The sequence below is a fragment of the Aquarana catesbeiana genome, linkage group LG01 (assembly GCF_042186555.1).
Source record: "Aquarana catesbeiana isolate 2022-GZ linkage group LG01, ASM4218655v1, whole genome shotgun sequence".
NCBI lineage: Eukaryota > Metazoa > Chordata > Amphibia > Anura > Ranidae > Aquarana > Aquarana catesbeiana.
The window spans coordinates 383,923,394-383,944,683 of record NC_133324.1 but is presented as its reverse complement, the minus strand read 5'-3'; the positions used below and the strand labels follow the sequence as shown (position 1 = coordinate 383,944,683).

Here is a 21,290-nt window from a genome sequence, read left to right as displayed (position 1 = left end):
TTTCAAAGTACTTCAAAATTTGTTTAGGTATGCTTTTAAAACTTTCAACTTTGGAATAAATGTTATTTCCCAAAAGAAAACCACATTCGCTGCTTGAAATTCGATTTGTTCTTTGGAAAAAATTCCACCCTGCTACTTCAAATTTTCTCATTACTACGGTCAAAAATGAGAGTTGATTTAACTGCACTAACTATTTGAACATCGAACAAATGTTCTTAAAATGAAAAAATGTTAAAATAAAATTCTACTAGTTTATGGTTAGCTCTATAAGTTTAGTCACTGGTTGGTAGTATCAATCACCAACCCAACTCCATTGTAAGGAAATAGTACAGCTGCTGCGGAGGATCAACACTGTGAAAAAGGTGCGCACTGGCAGCTTATACCGTCATCAGCAACACTTCATTTTCCCTAAAGGAGATTGTGAAAGGTTTGTGATAATTGCTTATAAATATCTTCAAATCATGAAACAAGTTCATATTCATAATACGTAATTACTATAGATTTATGATGGCCTATCTTGCATAGCAGATCTTTGATTCTAAGGTTGACCCTCCTAAATTTAATTTGCTGATTGATGCTATATTTATATGTGAAAAAAATGCTTATGTCAAAATTTGTATAAAATAAACAAAACATATAAACACACAGCACATTGTCAGTTAAAGCGCACCAGAACTGAGCTATTGTATTGCATTTCCAGAAATTTCTTCTACCCAATAGAGCATTTTCATAACTTGCTGGCGGATGTGACCTATATTTCACCAAAAAATAAAAAATAGAAGAAAAAAAAAAAAAAAGGTTTGGCAATACTATCAGCAATGTGACTTTTAGAGTCAGCAATCCAGCAAACAGGATTTTCAACTCTCATGTACAGCCGAGTAATGAAAGGTTGGGCTGAAATTTCATCTTCCTAGTGATTTTACTCATTTTCCAGACTTGTGTACAGTGCCGCCAACATGTTGCTAGAGAAAGTTAACTAGAAACTATCATTACACTGTATTCTACCAGAATATGAGTAATACCCAAATCTTTTTCAAATCAGGAAACTGGTACCTGTTGCTTTTAAAAGAGAAGTATGGCCAAAGTTTATATGGCTCATACTTCTCATGTGGTTCATAGAAGTGCACTTACTTTTGCTCTCCTGTGAGCCAGAATCAGCTGACACAGAGCAGCTCCAGGTTCTGGAAGGATCCCGACAATGTCAGGATCCACCCAGATGCCTGACCAGCAGCTGGCTCAGCCTCTTGGTGTGCCACCGAGAACCTGAGCCAGCTGCCCCCAGCCCAGTGGTGCTTTGAGTGCTGGAGGGGCAGAGCACAGAATGGTGACTGACAGTCACCATTCTTTGCTTAAAGCAGACCCGAGAACCGAATGATCAGCAGTAAGGATGAGCTCTGGCGTGTTTGCAAGCTGCACGTGCCAAGCCTGCCAAGAAGTCGGCACTGCACATCGCTAATCACAAGCAGTGACACAGTTCCCGATGTGCGGCAGAGATCAGGAAATGTCTCACTGCCTGTGATTAGCGCAGCGCAGTGCCGACTTCCTGGTGGGCTCGGCACGTGCAGCATGCGAACACGCCAGAGCTCATCCTTAATCAGCAGTCACATGATTGCTCACTTCTCAGGCTTAGAGCTGGCAGGGGACAGCTGCAGCCATATAAAAGGGAGTATATGTGTTTGGTTTTTTTTTACTTCCCACACTTCTCCTTTAAGGTATCTAAGAATCTGGAAGCCGCCATTGCGGACCCCTACTTTTGAAAATCCTAGTTTCCTGGCAGTAATTTTGATCCCAGAAACGATACTTTAAGTGACTGAGCCAAACAAACATGCAGCGCAGCAGCTTTTACTTTGCTTTCGGTTTCCTCGATACAGCTCAGAACTTCTGAAAGAATTGGTATAAGAGACATCCAGGCAATTAACATTTAAGAAAGTGGGTAAAATGGCCTCAACCACATTTTCTTTCCACAGGTTTTCTATATGAAGGGTTAGAGCAGGGATATGCAATTAGCGGACCTCCAGCTGTTGCAGAGCTACAAGTCCCATAAGGCATTGCAAGACTCTGACAGCCACAAGCATGACACTGAGAGGCAGAGGCATGGTGGGACTTGTAGTTTTGCAACAGCTGGGAGGTCCGTTAATTGCATATCCCTGGGTTAGAGGATGCTAAGGTTAAAGGGGAAAACAAAAACAAAAAAAACAAAAAAAAACAGAATTCTTGAGTTCTGCTTTGCCCCTAAAAATCTCCTGCTGCTTTATGGTGACTGACACAAGTTCTAACCTTCATTGACCAACCAAAAGAGTAAAAACTTCTTCCCAATGCTAGCCAAAATTGAAAAGCATGGTCTAAAATTGGCCTTTATAGCAAAATCCCAGTCAATGGGCAGATTTTTCCAAACTTCCGGTGTTGTCATATAGACAGGAATTAGAGGAGATCTCGCTGTCCCCAAGTGGCAATAAAAAGCTGACAGAAGTTTTACCTTTGCCCAAAGCATGCATTTAAATCAATTAGGCAAAGTTTTTCCAGGACCTCCACTTCAAAAGAATTTTTTTTTTCTTTTTAATTTGTATGGAAGCCAAATTCTCAGATACTGACAGCATTTGTAAAACAATGTAATACAATATCAATCAAAACACGATTCAATGTTCTAAATATGGAAAAAACTAACTATTAAAAAGTGAAACTGCACTAAAAAATACTTTTCGGTGAACATTTCAGAACGTATCGAATATACAATATAGTTTCCATTTAAAGAAGTCTAGGGAATAGTTTTTCAGGAGGTCTGTGACTGGCAATTGTAATGTAATTGTAATGTGAAAATGACACTTGCATCCACTGTGTCCTAATTTGCTGATTGTGTCCTTCATCTAGGGGGAGATTTACTAAAACTGGTGCACACTGAATTTGGTGTAGCTGTGCATAGTAACCAATCAGCTTCTAATTTCAGCTTGTTCAGTTAGAGCCACGACTTGCAGGCTGACTCTGTGAGGCGACCTGCACACGAAATCAGCAGCGACTTGCAAAACGACTTCTGTATAGAAGTCAATGCAAGTCACCTGAAGTTGCCCCAAAAGTAGTACAGGAACCTTTTTCTAAGTCGGAGTGACTTGAGTCCGAGGTTCCGTAGTACAGAACGGGATGCGACTTGTCAGGCGGCTAAGTCGCCTGACAAGTCGCCCCTGTGTGAACCGGCTCTTAAGCTTTGACAATGAAACCTGGAAGCTGATTGGTTTCTATGCAGAGCTGCACCAGGTCTTGCACGCTCCAGTTTTAGTAAATCTCCCCTATAGAGCTTTAAAAACTGGTCAGTGGGAGACAGCCACTAGATGCCACATACACCTCTCTCTGCTCACCGTTTGCCATGCACATTATAGTTACCTCCCACAGAACATTCTAAGACAAACTTATAGGAATTCTAATATAAAAATTAAGAGCACTTAAGGCACAATGAAGAGCAATACCGTGTTGGCCTGTCGCACTTTAAAATGACAATTGTGCGCCGTCATGCAACACTGTACACATATGACATTTTTTAGAGACAGATCAAGCTCTCCTTTAATGCTATTTAATCACAATTGGCTTTTTTAATTTTATGCCAAATGAAAAAAATAAAATAAAAAAAAAAAAAAAAAATACAAAAAACCTTTTTCTTCGTTATACAATTTTGCAAATAATTCATTTTTCATCTTCACTGTTTGGGCAGCTCTGATCATCAGGGTACTGATAATCAGTGTAAATGTCCCCTGTAACTGGAAAGACGGTTATCGGCTTACCTTTCTTCAGAAACTGACAGCACTGAGGAAAGAAAAGGCCAATAACTGGCATTTGTTACATGTTATCATCAGTTGTGATTGAACACAGCTGATCACATGGTAAAGATCAGTGTCATCGTCTCTTTACCCCAATTGGTGATGTGTAGGCTCTTTACAAGCATATGTCATTCACAAGCGGCACAATGTGAATGACATATGATATCCAGTCAGAACGGTAAAGCCACCACCCGGCCGTCATTCTGTTATAGGCCCAGGTAGGAAGGTGTTAAAGTGTTACTAAACCCGCAACAGTAAAATCAGTCTGTATATGCAGTAAAGCATGCTTGTTATACTCCCTGTGGAACCTGAGGTTAATCCTCTATTGTGTAAAAAAGCTGTTTGATAATGTCTTCTCTGATCCGCCCCTTCTTTTATTATCCCCAATCCATATCCTGATAGTAAAGAGCCTTGGAGGCACTCTGTACATGTTCAGTTTGGTGTGTGTTGCTAGAGGTTTTTTTTTTTTTTTTGGGGGGGGGGGGGGTGCAAGTGATTAGCACAGGGCCAATCAGCACTGTGAAAAAAGGTGGTCAGGGGTCATGCAGCCTCATAGGACAGTAAGAGGAGAATGAAAAAAAAAAAAAAAAAAAACACACTTTTCCTACAAGCTTTAACCAGTGCTGGGCCAGACACTGATAGAAGTCACAAGTATTTAGCAGTTTATATTTACAAAAATAAATTGCATTTCCATGTTCTGTACTGAGGGAGACCAGATATAGTGAATGCAGGGTCCTGGGTTTAGTAACACTTTAGAAAAGGAAAATTCACCTAGTTATTTCTTCTTTAAGGGCCTATTCACACCATAGAAAGGCAGTCCGGGTGCATTCCAGGTGCTTTTTTGCATGTGCGTTTTTTGACGCGTTCCAGTGCATTTCTGATGCAGTCCAGTGCATTTTTCCCCCCTTTTTTAACTTAACCTCAAATAAGAACATGGGTGTTCCAGTGCGTTTTGGTGCGTTCCGGTGCATTCCCGTGAGTTTTTGATGCTTTTTACAGCGTTCCAGTACAGTCCAGGAAATATGCACCATGTTCTACTGTACATGTTTGCCAATCAGCTTCTAACTTCAGCTTGTTCAATTAAGCTTTGACAAAAAAAAAAAAAAAAAAAAAAAAAAAAAAAACACCTGGATTGGTTTCTATGCACAGCTGCACCAGATATTGCACTCTCCAGTTTTAGTGAGGCTGGATTCACATCCAATTCGCATGACAGGAGATTATGACCGGCTCTCTATGGAGACGGTTCACATATCTCTGGGGCAGTCACAGAGCGGCTTGCATAGGAGTCCTGTGCGTCTTTGGCTCCATTTCAGGGCCGAATTCAAGCAAAGATTTGGCTCCGATTCATCCCCAAAACGGAGAACAGGGACGCACCAGACCACTGCTGCGATCCACTGCCGTCTGCAGTGTAAACCCAGCCTAAATCAAATTCAAAGTGCCCAGGTTAACTTTTGGGTCTTTGGTCTGTGTATTGTGAAAGTGCTGTGCCAGGGTCCATATTGTTTGTTTTGTTTTTTTTTTCAAAAATATCCCAGCATTTATTTTAGACAAATATTTAATATAAAAAAAAAAAAAAAAAAAAAAAAAAAATGTATTTGGTAAAGCTATGTGCAGATATTCAATGCTAGCTGTGCATGCATGATCCAGCCCCAAAGAATCTTTCGCGGTCCAGATTTTTATACAAAAACACACATTCATATTGAGAGTACACCATGTATTAAGCTTTAAAAAAAAAAAAGTGAACTACATTCTTTCGCTTTGGCTTGAATAGGAAATAATGCTGACACTCTCCTTGCTTAGGACCAAAGGCCTTCTATGTTGTCATCCCATTTGTTTGAGGGTTTTTTTGATAAAAAAAAATTCTATGCCTGTAGCTAAAATGAAATAAACCCCACAGCATTGATCAGAACATTGAAGCAGTTCCCTGGTAATAGCTATTAATACAGTTTTACCTACAAGAAACACAATATGTATGAATTGTAGATTAGATCAAACATTTAAGGGAGTAAACATAATTAAAATAACTGCAGTTATTTTACTGGAAACTGTACAGAATTTAACATGAAGCACACTTTTTCATTATAATGGCAACATTTTTTAATTTGGACCATATTCTGGAAAGACAGCTTGGCTTGACATAGGGATTTTTTTAAACCCACACACAATTGTAGCTTAATATTTTTGTGTTTAGTCACAAGAAGACTGAAAGAAGTAATTAATTTTATATTCTTAAAAAAAAGGTACATAAAATAAAACACATCTTTCATATTAAAATTAGCCTTAGGAAATAGACATAGCATTCAGCACTGACCACGCTTATTATACGAGGTAAACACCCCCAGAACCTCTACTACCTTGGTAACAAAAAACTACTCATACTAATAATCATAAAAACCTCTCGGTCCTTTTAGAGATACCCCAACCAGTGGTGGCCCATTCATAAGGGGCGCAGGGGTCGTCCCCTTAATCCATGCACCCGGCCCCTAATCTACATGCAGTGCGACGGACGCATGGATTTTAATGGGGCCTGAGGCTCCAATTGGCTTTAAAAATGGCTTGGGGCACATAGCAGGAAGTGGGTCCTGAGACCCGATTGGCAGAGATTCATGTATGGGCAGACCGATTTTACCCAAGTCGACCCACTGAGCAACTCAATCAGATTTTTCTATTTATGCAATTACACCCCGCGGCTACAGCAACTAGCAGTAATCATTGTATTCTGCCGGCTTAGAGGGCTCCCCACTGAAAGAATACAACAGAGCTGCGGGAGGCATTACCCCATCAACATTGAATGTACTGCTGGGTGGAGGTTAAAAAAAAAAAAAAAAAAAAAAATCGAGTGATTTTCTTACCTTACACCCATGGTGGAAAGATCCAGTAATCTATGGGTTGCTTTTATTAAGAAGAGAAATTAGGGTCAAAAAGGTGCACAAAAAGTGGAATTCCAGGACAAATTAGATCTGGATTGGACAAATCCTTGTTGCCAGGACATCTAGAGCAATGGCCACAGTTACTGGGGCATCCTTGGGAAGCAAAACGCAGTTTCCTTTGCTCTTACATTCCAACCCCGTTATGGTCATATACACAAAACACAGACATTAGAAATGATTTCAGGTTTCCTAAGAAAATCTTTCAGGCTCACTTTCATTGAGTATAAAGCCACCAATAACGAAAAAAAATTGTGAATCTAGGAGGTGAGTAACGTCTCGGCAAAGGGCAGATAGCAATAAGAAAAAAGGCATTAAAAGAGTAGCATACACTTAGAAGTAAAATAAAAATTTTGAAGGGTAATATGGCCACATTTAATAAGCAGCCCACAGAACAAAGCACTATCCTCAGTAACCCAGAGAAACCAATAAAAACCCATGCAAGTCAAAACCATATATGATGAACTGTGATGGGTGCTACACCATGCAATTAGTGCTTTAACCACTTAAGGACCAGGCCTATTTTTCAAACCTGTTCTTTACAAGTTAAAAAATTTTTTTTGCTAGAAAATTACTTAGAACCCCCTAACATTATATTTTTTTCAGACACCCTAGAGAACAAAATGGCGGTCGTTGCAGTACTTTATGTCACACCGTATTTGCACAGCGGTCTTACAAACAATTTTTGGGGGGAAAAATACACTTTTTTGAATTAAAAAAATAAGACAACAATAAAGTTAGCCCAGTTTTTTTTTTGTTTTTTTTTAATATATATATAAAATTGTGAAAGATAATGAGTAAATTGATACCCAACATGTCATGCTTAAAAATTGCGCCCGCTCATGGAATGGCGACAAACTTTGACCCTTAAAAATCTCCATAGGCAACGTTTAAAAAGGTCTACAGGTTACCAGATTTAAGTTACACAGGAGTTATTTTGCTAGAATTATTGCTCTTGCTCGCAATCGCGGCGATACCTCACATGTGTGGTTTGAACACCGTTTACATATGGAGGCGCGACTTACGTTTTAAATGGGCGCTTTAAATTTTTTACACTGTCCCTGTCTACTGACATCATGACTCCACCCACCGAGCCCTGGACAACAGACCTGCCCACAGAATCCAGAGTATTGCAGGGCTCCAAATAGCTAAAGAGGAGATATTTGACAGGTAGACCAGACCTCTTTCACACTGAGGCACTTTGCAGGCGCTATACCGTTAAAAATAGCGCTTGCAAAGTGCCCTGAAACAGCGGCTCCATTCACTTCAGTGTGAAAGCCCGAGTGCTACTGCCGCCGATAAAAGTGATCCTGGGGCGACTCCGCCGTAGAGACCACTAATATCTTAAAGCAGACTGCCCGCCGTTTCAGAAAATACCGGGGTTATGGCAGCTATCCGCTGCCATAAACAACAGTATTCAACGTTGAAGTACCAACGTATAACAAAGGCGGGCTGTCCGGAAGTGGTAAAAAAGAAGAAAAATAATAAATATTGGCCAGTTTTTTTTTTTTTTTTTAACCAAAATGCAAAAAGTGTGTATGTATATATATATATATATATATATATATATATATATATATATATATATATATATATATATATATATATATATATATATATATACATATACACACACACACACACACACACACACACACACACACACACACACACACACATATATATACATATACACACACATATTACACACACACACACACACACACACACACACACACACACAAGGTTATAAGGTAAGCTAACAATTACAACCCTATTTTAGTGGTACAGGAGTAGTAAAAAAAAAAAGTAATTAATGCAATTCTAGGAATACAATTGTGGGAAAGAAAGTACATCACAGCAGTTCTTTTTCTCCTGTTGCACAGTAGAGCTGACCCTTTCAACAGAAGAATGTTACTTTTCCGGAAAAATGACATCTCTAAACCAGTTGTATCAATAACAACTGCTTCCCAGAAACTGATGGGAAATGCTTTTAAAGGAACATTGTACTGTTTGCAAGTAATTCGAAACTCCAATGTATTTGTATTGTATGTTCGGACGACAACTGTACTGACTAAAAACGAAAATCGTACAATCTGGTCTCGTATTTGCGTGCTTGTCCGATCAAATAAAAAAAAAAAAAAAAAAAAAAAAAAAATCGGATGAATTGTCGTGATCGCCTCTGGAAAGCTCTGTACTAACGGTCCGATTATCATATGATCACGTCGAAAGCGGTATTTTTCATCCAATTTTCAGATCGTGTGTACGGGCCATAAAATGTCTGAAGCATGGCTCATTAAGCTGCGACTACCCTTCCCTCCCTGTTCTGTTCATATGGAGCCATATAAAAACTCAATTTAGAGACACACAAACTGAAAGCAAAACAGCTTATGCAGTGCTTTCTCTTTTTAAAAAAAAACCTCCTATTGTTGTTAATGCTGTGGGTGCACCCTGTATTGTGGGTCTATTTGTAATAGAAATAAAACAAAAACACCCCCACGTACATTTGTTTAAAAATATATAAACACACACACACACACACACTTTAAAAAAAGTTGACATAGAATTGACTTAAAATTACACATTGACTTTAAGGCTGCATTCACAATTGAGCTGAGCATTTTTGTGTTTTTTTTTGTTTTGTTTTTTGCGCATTTGTACAGGCATTTTTTTTTTCATTCCAAATTCTTATTGATATCAAAAAGCAAGTCAAAAAGATACTAAACAGTACAATGCAAAGTACAGTTCACAGGGACTTGTAAAAGGAGGTGCCTAAAATAGGCAGAGACAAACTATAAGCAAAAAAAAAAAAAAAAAAAAAAGGAGGGGGGGGGGGGAGCAAATAGCAGCTCTTCTTTTAGTTTCAAGTATTAAAATTTGAATGGTACAAGTAATATCAGATCAGCATACAAGGGGTGGGAACGTCTAAAACACTCTCCCTCACTAAGAGGACCATCAATGCTCACATCTGTAGCAGCCTACCCATAACTAATATGGCAGTGGAGCTACCTGAAGTATCCAACCAACCCTGCCAAACCAAGTCAGATTTATGAAGGGCATTGCAGTGGCGATAGGTGAGCTGTTTTTTGGGAAAAGGAGGGAGTTGACAGTCTGGTATTTTTTAAAACAAAATGTAGTGAGACTTTAACCTCCTGCTTACTGGGCACCTAAAAACTCCTCCTGCCCAGACCAATTTTTAGCTTTCAGTACTGTCACACTTTGAATGACAATTGCGCGGTCGTACAATACTGTACTCAAATGAAATTTTTATCTTTTTTTTTTTTTTTTCCCCACACAAATTTAGCTTTCTTTTGGTGGTGTTTAATCACCACTTGGGTTTTTATTTTTTGCTAAACAAAAATCGACAGAAATAAAAATTAATCAATAAAAACAAGTTTCATAGTTTGTTATAAAATTATGCAAACGGGTAACTTTTCACCTTCATTGATATTCGCTGATGAGGCTGTACTGATAGGCACAGATGGTGAGGCACTTTGGTGGTGAATTTTATAGGGGGCACTGGTGACACTGTGGGCACTGGAAAGTTGGCGCTGGTGGGCACAAATGACTCTCCACGATCGGGACTGATATCCCTCTCACAGCCGCCGGTGATCGCCTTTTTTTTCCTCCTCACGCTACCAGCTTGAGGAGAAAAAATAGCCGATTACTGGCTCTGTTTACAACACATGATCAGCTATCATTGGCTGACAGCTGATCACGTGGTAAAGGGCCGGGATCGATCCCTTACTCCGATCTGTGATCAGCCAGAATCTCTCTCTCTCAAGTGTGTTCTTACTCAATATTATAAATCATCAAAACAACAGAGGAGAGAATACAAGGATCTGTCTCAGATGTTTTGCCTACCGGCCCAGTAGGATATAGTCTGGACCTATTAAGACAGAAGTAAACATAAATATCCAGTGTATAGCAACATACTCCGAATGATGTGAATCCCAATATGTATTTAGGGCAGAGAGCATAAATCCAAAATACCAAGAAAACCAGGCAACTCTGTGACGATCACATATGCTGGTATTATGGTAGGTACATATCCATCTCTCCTCTGGCAAAGTATGCCAAAAGTCTATCCATTGGTTTTTTTAGTCGGAAGACATCCAATCTACCAATCAGCTTTCTAGCCGATACAGGCTTACAGCGTTGTGGTAGTCCATTGCAAACTACAAGCCGACAGCCGCAAAGGCTGCCGGACCTTGTATTTTTCCATTCCCAGAGGACTGAATGAGTGATGCGGCCGGGTGGGCAGAGCTAAACTGAATGATGTCTTAGCTTGGCCAAATGCGGGCTGAATTGTACGTTTCTGCTGGAGTTTCAGAAGCGCAGCAAAAAAACGCACAACATGCTTATGGTACCATTAGATTTTAATAAAACAGTGCGATTTTGCCACACACAAATTGGACAATGATCGGTGCCTGAAAAGATGCAGAAGCTTCTTTGGTGCTTTTGATGCATATAGGGAAGCCCAGTCAAGTGAATGGGATGCCCTATGCATGGTAACGTGCAAAAAATTGTGAGCAGGAATGCGCATTCCCACTACGCAAAGTGTGACTGGGGCCCTATGAGATCTGTTGATTAAAGTTTATCATCATTCTGTTTCTCTTTTTACTGAAAAAAAAAAAAATATTGACTAATTTGGACAGATTACACCTAAACACATGCATGCACGTAAATCTTTTCTAATTGTTACAAAAAAATTCTTACATTGCAAGTCATTTATCCACCATTATATGCATCCCCCCCATTTCAAGAGCCAGTGCAAATTTAGGTATGAGCCCTAAGTCAAAGTCACCCTTATGTTTCGGGTCTGAGGGGAGTAAGATGTAAGGAGTACATTTGACTTTGCATTATTTCCAAAGTATAAGCATTCCAATGCATCTCCTGTACAATTTCATCACATGCAACTGAATTAGAAAGCAAACTTTGGCCCCTAGCATTCAACTGCTTGTAAAGCAATTCAAAAGCAAGTGCAAGCGCATTTATGATGAATTTTCAATGTATTTTCATTGCGTTATGGCACTGACCCTAAAGAACAAACGCCCAAATAAAAAAAGCTAAAAATAAAATTAAGGGAAAAAAAAAAAAAAAAAAAAAACTTCTTTAAAAATAGCAAGTATATAAAAAAATTTCAGGGAAACACAAAATGACATTTCTAAAAGTCGTTTCAAGCCTTCAGAAGCAGCATGTACTCATATCCAAGGGGCAGGACACGGGTAAAACCATGTAATGAGGTGAGACAGCAATCAGAAAGCAAATTCAGGTTCTCAAATATGGGAATCTTCAGATTAAAGCCACAAAATAAAACTGAACACATTAATTAAATCAAGATATTGTTGCATGCAAAGATTTTACAGGCTGTAATAACTGCTTGAGAAGACTTATTTCTGTATAGAGTTCCTCTTTATCCACTTGAATACAAGCCTGTAATACACCTTCATTGCCAGGCCATTTCAACACGGTGATAGTTTGACTTACAATTACTCACCCATGCAACACTGTATCCAATATAATTTTATATATTCAGGTCTCTTTTGGTGGTGTTTATTCAACACTGTTTTTTATTATGGCCCCTTTCAGACAGAGCGGATTTAGTCAAGCGGAACCGCCTGCTCAGCTGGGAATCTGTCCGCTAAACTTTGCTAACCAGGCACATGACAGATCTGTGTCTGCTCTGCAGAGGGGACACAGACGCAGCCTGCTCTTCTCTATGGGGTGGTCGGATGGAAACGGATTGCCTTGCTGGGATTGACAGGGGTTTTTGCTATTCCCTAGTTTACCCAAAACAGAAAAAAAAAAAAAAACACACTTTTGCCTTCAGTTAAAGCCCTTTCACACCGATTGTCTTTCTTGGTAAAAACATCAGAAAAAAAAAAAAAAAAAAAAGGTTTCCCTTTAAATCCTATGGTACTTTTCACACCACTGCACGGTGGGTGCGGTGCGCTTTGAAAAGTCCTGCATCTTTGGTGCCATATTCAAAACGTTCACACTGGTCTGATTTGACATGTCAAATTGGCGGCAATTGCTGGAAATGGCACGTCCCAATCAGTGCGGCGCTGCACCGATTTCAAAAAGTAGTTTCTGTAATACTTTTTGCGATTTCAGCTTGCGATTTCCAATGACATCTGTGTAGAAACCTGCACAGATGTCTGTGAAATTGCCGCTGAAATCGGGACGGACATGCGGGAGTGAAATTGTGAGAGATCAGCTGAACTCACACGGCTTCATTCCCGCAGCTCAGTGTGAACCTGGGCTAAATCTCTGGCAATTCTCCTTTTGTCTGAGAAGGCCTACAAGCATTTCTGCATGCATATTTTTGATGCGTTCCAGGGGGTTTCTTCCCCCCCCCCCCTTTTTCTTTACCGAAATTGAGGACAAGTGCTTCTCACTCAGTGTGTCTTCGATGTGTTTGCCGCTTTCCATACAGAAAAAAAAAAAAAAAATGCAACATGTTCTACTTTTGTTGACTGTATGGGTGTGAACTAGGCCATTGGAATCCATGTTAAACACTGTCCATGCAGAATAAAAATGTACTGGACTGCATCTGGCATGAACCAGCCCTAATATTCCTGACAAAGCTCTCAGATTCTCCTAAATAACAGTTAATCTAGGCAGCACTGCTAATCCTTCACCAATTAGGCCTTACTATGCATGGGGACTTCCCAAAGTAAGCCTACATTAGTTGAAGAAGAATCATCCCTGAGGACTGGTTGGACAACCCTGCCATAAAGAGATGGAGAGGCAAGTGGACTTTGTAGTTCATGCTTACATAGCCTATATGCCAATGCAATTGCTAACGTAAACACAATTAAACCTTGCATGGGAGGATGTCATATGAAGCTCAGAAACCCTTAGCCAAGATTAGCTCATAATTGCTGTGTAGCGTGTAGTACTCCTGGTTTCCCTTTACTTCTAAGCACATCTCTGGCAGGCTGATGTTTAACTGGATGACACTGTATAGTAAAGTATTACACTGTACCTTGTCCTTTAAGGGGACACAAGCCAGCAAATGCAGTCATCCAAAATGTTTCTTTTTTTTTTCTTTATCTCACATCAAAAGAACAAAGTGTGCATGTACAATAATTCCTTAGAATAAAAATTATTTTAATCACTCAACTGTACAAGAAGAATAAGCATAAGAAGCTAAGGACGAGCTATCAGTGACCAATATAACAGCAGTTTAATTTGAGTTTGTGTCTAGTGTACACAAATGATGCATTCACTGACATTTCACAATAACTGACACCAAAATGCACTGTTGTAAGAGGTACCACACGCAAAATACTTGTTTTTAACCGCTTCAGCCCCAGAAGATTTTACCCCCTTCCCGACCAGAGCACTTTTTGCGATTCGGCACTGCTTCGCTTTAACTGACAATTACGTGGTTGTGCGACGTTGAACCCAAACAAAATTGACGTCCTATTTTTCCCACAAATAGAGCTTTCTTTTGGTGGTATTTTGTGTTTCTTATTTTTTGCGTTATAAAACACACAAAAAATAAATAAATAATATCGCAATAAGCGTATATTGATTGGTTTGCGCAAAAGTTATAGCATCTACAAAATGGGGGATAGTTTTATGGCATTTTTAAATATTTAATTTTTATTAGCAATGGCGGCGATCTGCAATTTTTTATTTAGGACTGTGACATTATGTCGGACACATCCGACACTATTTTGGGACCATTGTCATTTATAGAGCGATCAGTGCTATAAAAATGCACGGATTACTGTGTAAATGACACTGGCCATGAAGGGGTTAACCACTAGGGGGCAATGTAGGGGTTAAGCGTGTCCTAGGGAGTGATTTTAACTGTGGGGGGGGGGAGATGGGCTTCAAGTCACATGACAGCGATCACCGCTCCCGATGACAGGGGGCAGTGATCTCTGTCATGACACAATGCAGAACGGGGAAATGCCTTGTTTACATAGGCACTTCCCCATTCTGAGGCTCCGTAACACGATCGCCGGGAGACTGGCGGGCATCCGCCGGTCCTGCAGGCACGGTCATGCTGTACGCGGCGGCGCGTGCCTGCTATCCCCGGCTCTTAAAAGGGACGTACAGGTACGCCCATTTGCCCACCGCTGCCATTGAGCCGACGTATATCGGCGTGCAGCGGTCGGCAAGTGATTAAAGAAGAATTAAAGGCCCCTTTCACACTGACAGATCGATCAGGTCCACCTGTCAGTTTTTCAGGCAGACCCAATCGGAGCATCCATTGCGCTCTACGGAGCAGCAGATGTCAGTGGACGTGTTGGCTGACACCCACCGGCATATGATTGGATAATAGTCAGATAGGCAGCCCCATAGAGAGCAGCGGGCTGTGTCGGTTCTGCATCAGCAGAGCAGACACAGACCTGTCATCCACCTACTCAGTGGGGATCAGCAGGGTGATCCCCTGCTGAGCTGGCGGACCACGCCAGTGTGGAAGGGGCCAAAGTGCACCCATAGTCAAAAGATTTAGTTTAGATTTGGATAGAGTGGTAATGGGATTAGTACCCCTATCAAACTTTCAAGATCTGTGTCACCATTAGGGATATGAAAACACACAGATGTGAATGTGACCCATAGGAAATCATGTTAAATGGACTGTAGTGCGTTTCTGCAAAACTGAAAACACACTGCAAAAGGCATAGGTGTGAACCAGGCCTGAAAGGGGATATTCCTCATATTAGAGGGATAAAAATACAAGGGGTAGTGGCGCTACCTGTGGTATATTTAAATGAGGTACAAGTCCATAGAAAAGTTCTTTGAGCTAACCAGCTCTATGCTGAAAAACACTGTCAGAGCAAGCCTTGCAAAAAGGAAGTGGAAGCCACACTCCAAACATGTAAAAAAAAGAGAGAGAGAAAGACACGGGCCCCTCTGTGTAAAGACTGTCATTTTTAATGGAAGAGGGTGCATTAAAAACCCACATTTAAGGTATCTGTATGAAGGCACAAGAATGTCCAATAGATCACATTGTCACCGTCCAGGCTGTCTGCTGCAACCACGTCTCGCTAGTCCACATGGAGCCGGTGTCCTATCCAGCAAGAATCATTGCCACTCAAGCGTGGTCCAAACCAAGGGTTGGAGTGCATCTGGGGACTGAAGGAGAGGGCTGGAGGGCTGGAGTGCAGAGCGGGATGGCGTCACAGACGGGCTTGCGAGGCGTTTTGGAGCATGTGCACTGGAAGGATGTGCACAGTGCACGCTCCTTTGTCAAGCTAGGGAGATTCAGCTGATATCAGCCTCTTTATGTGCCTCGGTTTGGACCACGCTCGAGTGCCAACGATTCCTACTGGACAGGACCCTGGCTCCATCTGGACTAGCGAGACGTGGTTGCAGCAGACAGCCTGGACGGTGACAGTGCAATCTCTTGGACATTCTTGTGCCTTCATACAGATACCTCAAATGTGAGTTTTTAATGCACCCTCTTCCAATTAAAAATGACAGTCTTTACTCAGAGGGGCCTGTGTCTCTCACATTGGAAGGATGTCTTTTCACTTCCTGTTGTCTCTATATGACAGATGAAGGGAAATCTCCCCAATGCTGGGCCTTGATAAGGGTCACATGGGAATCCGGATCCCCTTGTGACCCCTTTCCAGGCCCAGCATCAGGAACGAGGTGTGGAGAGCAGGTCGGCGTACTTACAGACCATATCCGCATATGCTGTAGATCCAAAGAGCCAGGTCAGGCACTGTTACATGTGAGCTCAATATTTTCTATGCTGGTTTTTTAAACACTTGCCTACTGGGCACTTAAACCCCCTCCTGACCAATTTTCAGCTTTCAGCGCTCTCACACTTTGAATGACAATTACTCAGTCATGTAATACTGTACCAAATTAGTTTTTTGTCGGTTTTTTTCCACACAAATAGAGCTTTCTTTTGGTGGTATTTGAACACCTCTGGGTTTTTTGCGCTATAAATGAAAAAAAGACCGAAAATTTTGAAAAAAAAAAAAACGCATTTCTTAAGTCTCTGTGATAAAATTTAGCAAATTATTAATTTTTCTTCATAAATTTTGGCCACAATTTATACTGCTACATATCTTTGGTACAAATAACCCAAATTAGTGGATATTATTTGGTCTTTGTGAAAGTTAGAGAGTCTACAAGCTATGGTGCAAATCATAAAAAATTGATCACACCTGATGTACTGATGACCTATCTCATTTCTTGAGACCCGAACAAGCCAGGAAAGTATAAATACCCCCCAAATGACCCCTTTTTTGAAAGTAGACATTCCAAGGTATTTAGTAAGATGCATAGTGAGGTTTTTGATGTCATTTTTTCCCACAATTCTTTGCAAAGTGAAGATTTTTTTTTTTTCCAGAAAATTGTCATTAGTAATAAAGTATTTCTCTCACATGGCATGTGTATACCACAAATGACGCCCAAAAATACATTCTGCTACTCCCCCTAAGTATGGTGATACCACGCATGGGACTTTTTCACAGCCTAGCCACATAGAGAGGCCCAACATGCAGGGAGCACCATCAGGTGTTCTAGGAGCATAAATTACACATCTAACTTGTTGACTAACTATTACACTTTTGAAGGCCCTAGAGCACCAGGACAATGACAAGTGACACTGATGTGGCACTGATGACAGATGGCACTAATACGTGGCACTGATGGCACATGACAACTGATGCAGCACTGATGACAGATGGCACGTGACACTGATGTGGTACTGCAGACAGATGGCACTAATACGTGGCACTGATGACACGTGACACTGATAACAGATGGCACTGACAGGTACTGTGGGCACTGTATTTACTGTGTTTTATTTAGTGTTCACTCACAATCTGCAGCACAGAAGCTCTCCCTCCTCACACGCGGTCTCTGTGTGAGGAGGGAGAGCCGGCAATGAGAGTTGATCTCATATGTTTACATATGAGATCATCTCTCATTGGACACACGGATCAAGTGCTAAATGGCCGCTGTGATTGGCCATTTAGCACGATCTGAGATTGACTGTGTCCAAGGGACATGGCCAACACAGATTTTCCCCGATGCGCGCCCGCAGAACAAGTAAACAGGGACGCCCTCCCGGCAATTAAGAGTCGCGTTGTAGCCCTCTTTCGGCTATAGCGGGGGCATGGAATGGGGTTAATTACCAATAAACCTACTACAATATAAAGCCCTTTATTGTGTCTCTGGAGGAGTACATCTTTATCTCCCTAGCTAAACCTGATGGATCATTGGAGTGGAATGGTGGTCCAGAAACCGATTTGGTTTTCAAAAAGCGTATTTTGATCTCTTGTAATAGGGGTCAAACACCTCTGGTGACTTGCCATCTACCCTCCGAGCACCTGTGGTGAAGAAATCAGAAGGCATACACATTTGGAAGCACTTTATATTATTGGTGTTGGGCATAGTCACATTGGAAATTTATTTGCATTACTATTCATGTATAGATTTATATATTCTTTCACATTTCGGAATATGTTGCGCACACATCTCCAGATTCCCCACGGAGATCTGGATGTTTATTTAAGAGTTGACATGGTGAAGCGTCATTACCTTTACACCACCACCTTTCCATGCTGCTTAGTATAAATGGAGGAATCAATTTGATTTCCCTTGTTCAGCCCACAGTTCTACATGCGTATCGCTAGTCAGTACTACTGGGATCACTAGCTTTTAAAAAATGGGCCTTCTCCAATCACACTCAGTCTCTGGCAGTCTTCTACAGCACCACATATACTGAATATACTACATGTGGCCCCTTTGTGATGGTAGGGGCCATAGCTGAGACCCCCTACATCACATGCATCTCTCTCATAGATCGTCACTGTTCTGGAAGACAGACGTACCAGGCTGCTAGCATTTTCAGAAAGAAGCCAGTAATGGTGGCCTCCACATTTCTTCCATGACAGGTGTACTCTTGTTTTGTGTCAAAAACATCTTGTCAGCCAGGTGAGCACAGCAACACCTTAACTGGAGCAGGAAATAAATGCTCAGAAAATCCCTAACACAGGTAAATAGACCGTGCTCCATGTTCTAGTAGAACCAGCACTCATGCCAGGGACAGGCTACACATAGCTGGATGTGACACATCACTTTCAGACTTTGTCACGACTGATCAAGGGTCAGAACTCCCTGCCTGTGTCTTGTGACCTTCTATAGATCCCTATCTCCCCAAGTGCCTAAGTTCCGCCTTGTCTGTGTACATAAAGAAGCATAGAGCAGTGCTTCAATCTGCCATTCTCCCAGGGCAGGGTCATGAATGATTGCTATGGATGACGGCCCCTTCTCATGAATGGTTGCTATGGATGACGGCCCCTTCTCATGAATGGTTGCTATGGATGACGGCCCCTTCTCATGAATGATTGCTATGAATGACTGCCCGTCTCATGGTCATGAATGGTTGCTATGGATGACTGCCCGTCTCATGGTCATGAATGGTTGCTATGGATGACTGCCCCTGGTCATGAATGGTTGCTATGGATGTCTGCCCCTGGTCATGAATGGTTGCTATGGATGTCTGCCCCTGGTCATGAATGGTTGCTATGGATGTCTGCCCCTTCTCATGAATGGTTGCTATGGATGTCTGCCCCTTCTCATGAATGGTTGCTATGGATGTCTGCCCCTTCTCATGAATGGTTGCTATGGATGTCTGCCCCTGGTCATGAATGGCTGCTATGGATGTCTGCCCCTTCTCATGAATGGTTGCTATGGATGTCTGCCCCTTCTCATGAATGGTTGCTATGGATGTCTGCCCCTTCTCATGGTCATGAATGGTTGCTATGGATGTCTGCCCCTTCTCATGAATGGTTGCTATGAATGACTGCCCCTTCTCATGAATGGTTGCTATGAATGACTGCTACTTCTCATGAATGGTTGCTATGGATGTCTGCCCCTTCTCATGAATGGTTGCTATGGATGTCTGCCCCTTCTCATGAATGGTTGCTATGGATGTCTGCCCCTTCTCATGAATGGTTGCTATGGATGTCTGCCCCTTCTCATGAATGGTTGCTATGGATGTCTGCCCCTTCTCATGAATGGTTGCTATGGCCCCCAGCCTCCCTAGTGAGGAGAGTACACCCCGGGCAGAGTGTAGCCCAGAGCCGTGATTGCCGTGCAGTAGTGTGAACATTAGCTGGCTCCTTCCTCGCCACGTTTTCCCAATAGGTTATTCATTAGATGTAATTAGCAGGCAGGCACTCACCCAGCAGCAGCAGCTTCAGCTCCCTGCGAGCATTCCTCTTGTCCATGCGGATCTTTTTCTCGATCTCAGCATTAATCCTCTGGGACTCCTTCTCCTCCGCGGACAGGCAGCACCCCGCCATTGTGGCAGACACAAATCAGTGTCGGCGGCACCCCCTCTCTCTCTCACAGACAGACAGAGCCCCCTCCGCTCCACCAGCAGCAGGCGCCCTCACTCCGCTCTCCCCGGTGTCCACTACAACTTCACAAGGCGTCTTCCTGATCAACTTCAAGCGGCTCTCCAGGGAGGAGGGGGACCTGAACAAAGCCAATGAATCCCTGCTTTCTTCTTCTTCTTCCTTGTCCCTCCTGAAGACGTGTGACTGGGGGAGGTAATGGCAGCCTCTCAGGAACTCCTCTTCTCCCAGGTGGACAGGAGCCCTCAGAGACACAAAGGTGGGGGAGTCAGTCAGAACATATCCACCGAAAAGCCTTCTTTTCCCGGAGTAATGGAGAGGCGGAGTCAGGGCGGCTCTCCTCTCACACCTCCTCCTCCTCCTCATGTCTGTGTGCTGGGGGTGGCCGCTCTCCTCGTCAGGGGCTTTTCCAAAACAACCAAAGGAAACTAGGAGAGAGAGAAGTGTGGGGGCGCACCTCCTGAGAGAGAGAAGTGTGGGGGCGCACCTCCTGAGAGAGAGAAGTGTGGGGGCGCACCTCCTGAGAGAGAGAAGTGTGGGGGCGCACCTCCTGAGAGAGAGAGAAGTGTGGGGGCGCACCTCCTGAGAGAGAGAAGTGTGGGGGCGCACCTCCAGAGAGAGAGAGAAGTGTGGGGGGCGCACCATCTGAGAGAGAGAAGTGTGGGGGCGCACCTCCTGAGAGAGAGAAGTGTGGGGGCGCACCTCCTGAGAGAGAGAAGTGTGGGGGGCGCACCTCCTGAGAGAGAGAAGTGTGGGGGGGCGCACCTCCTGAGAGAGAGAAGTGTGGGGGCGCACCTCCTGAGAGAGAGAAGTGTGGGGGCGCACCTCCAGAGAGAGAGAGAAGTGTGGGGGGCGCACCATCTGAGAGAGAGAAGTGTGGGGGCGCACCTCCTGAGAGAGAGAAGTGTGGGGGCGCACCTCCTGAGAGAGAGAAGTGTGGGGGCGCACCTCCAGAGAGAGAGAGAAGTGTGGGGGGCGCACCATCTGAGAGAGAGAAGTGTGGGGGCGCACCTCCTGAGAGAGAGAAGTGTGGGGGCGCACCTCCTGAGAGAGAGAAGTGTGGGGGGCGCACCTCCTGAGAGAGAGAAGTGTGGGGGCGCACCTCCTGAGAGAGAGAAGTGTGGGGGGCGCACCTCCTGAGAGAGAGAAGTGTGGGGGGCGCACCTCCTGAGAGAGCGAGAGAGAAGTGTGGGGGGCGCACCTCCTGAGAG

At 42.7% G+C, this 21,290-nt stretch overlaps 1 protein-coding gene across 1 annotated transcript in view; it reads right to left on the bottom strand.

Moving 5' to 3' along the window:
* Positions 1 to 20,431, bottom strand: part of LOC141147007 (guanine nucleotide-binding protein subunit alpha-14) — a 175,532-nt gene extending 155,101 nt beyond the window's left edge. The window contains exon 1 of the mRNA XM_073633934.1: positions 19,905 to 20,431. Coding sequence (XP_073490035.1) covers positions 19,905 to 20,025 — 121 coding nt within the window. The 5' untranslated portion in view covers positions 20,026 to 20,431. The remainder of the gene's footprint in view (positions 1 to 19,904) is intronic.
* Positions 20,432 to 21,290: the final 859 nt, after the last annotated feature.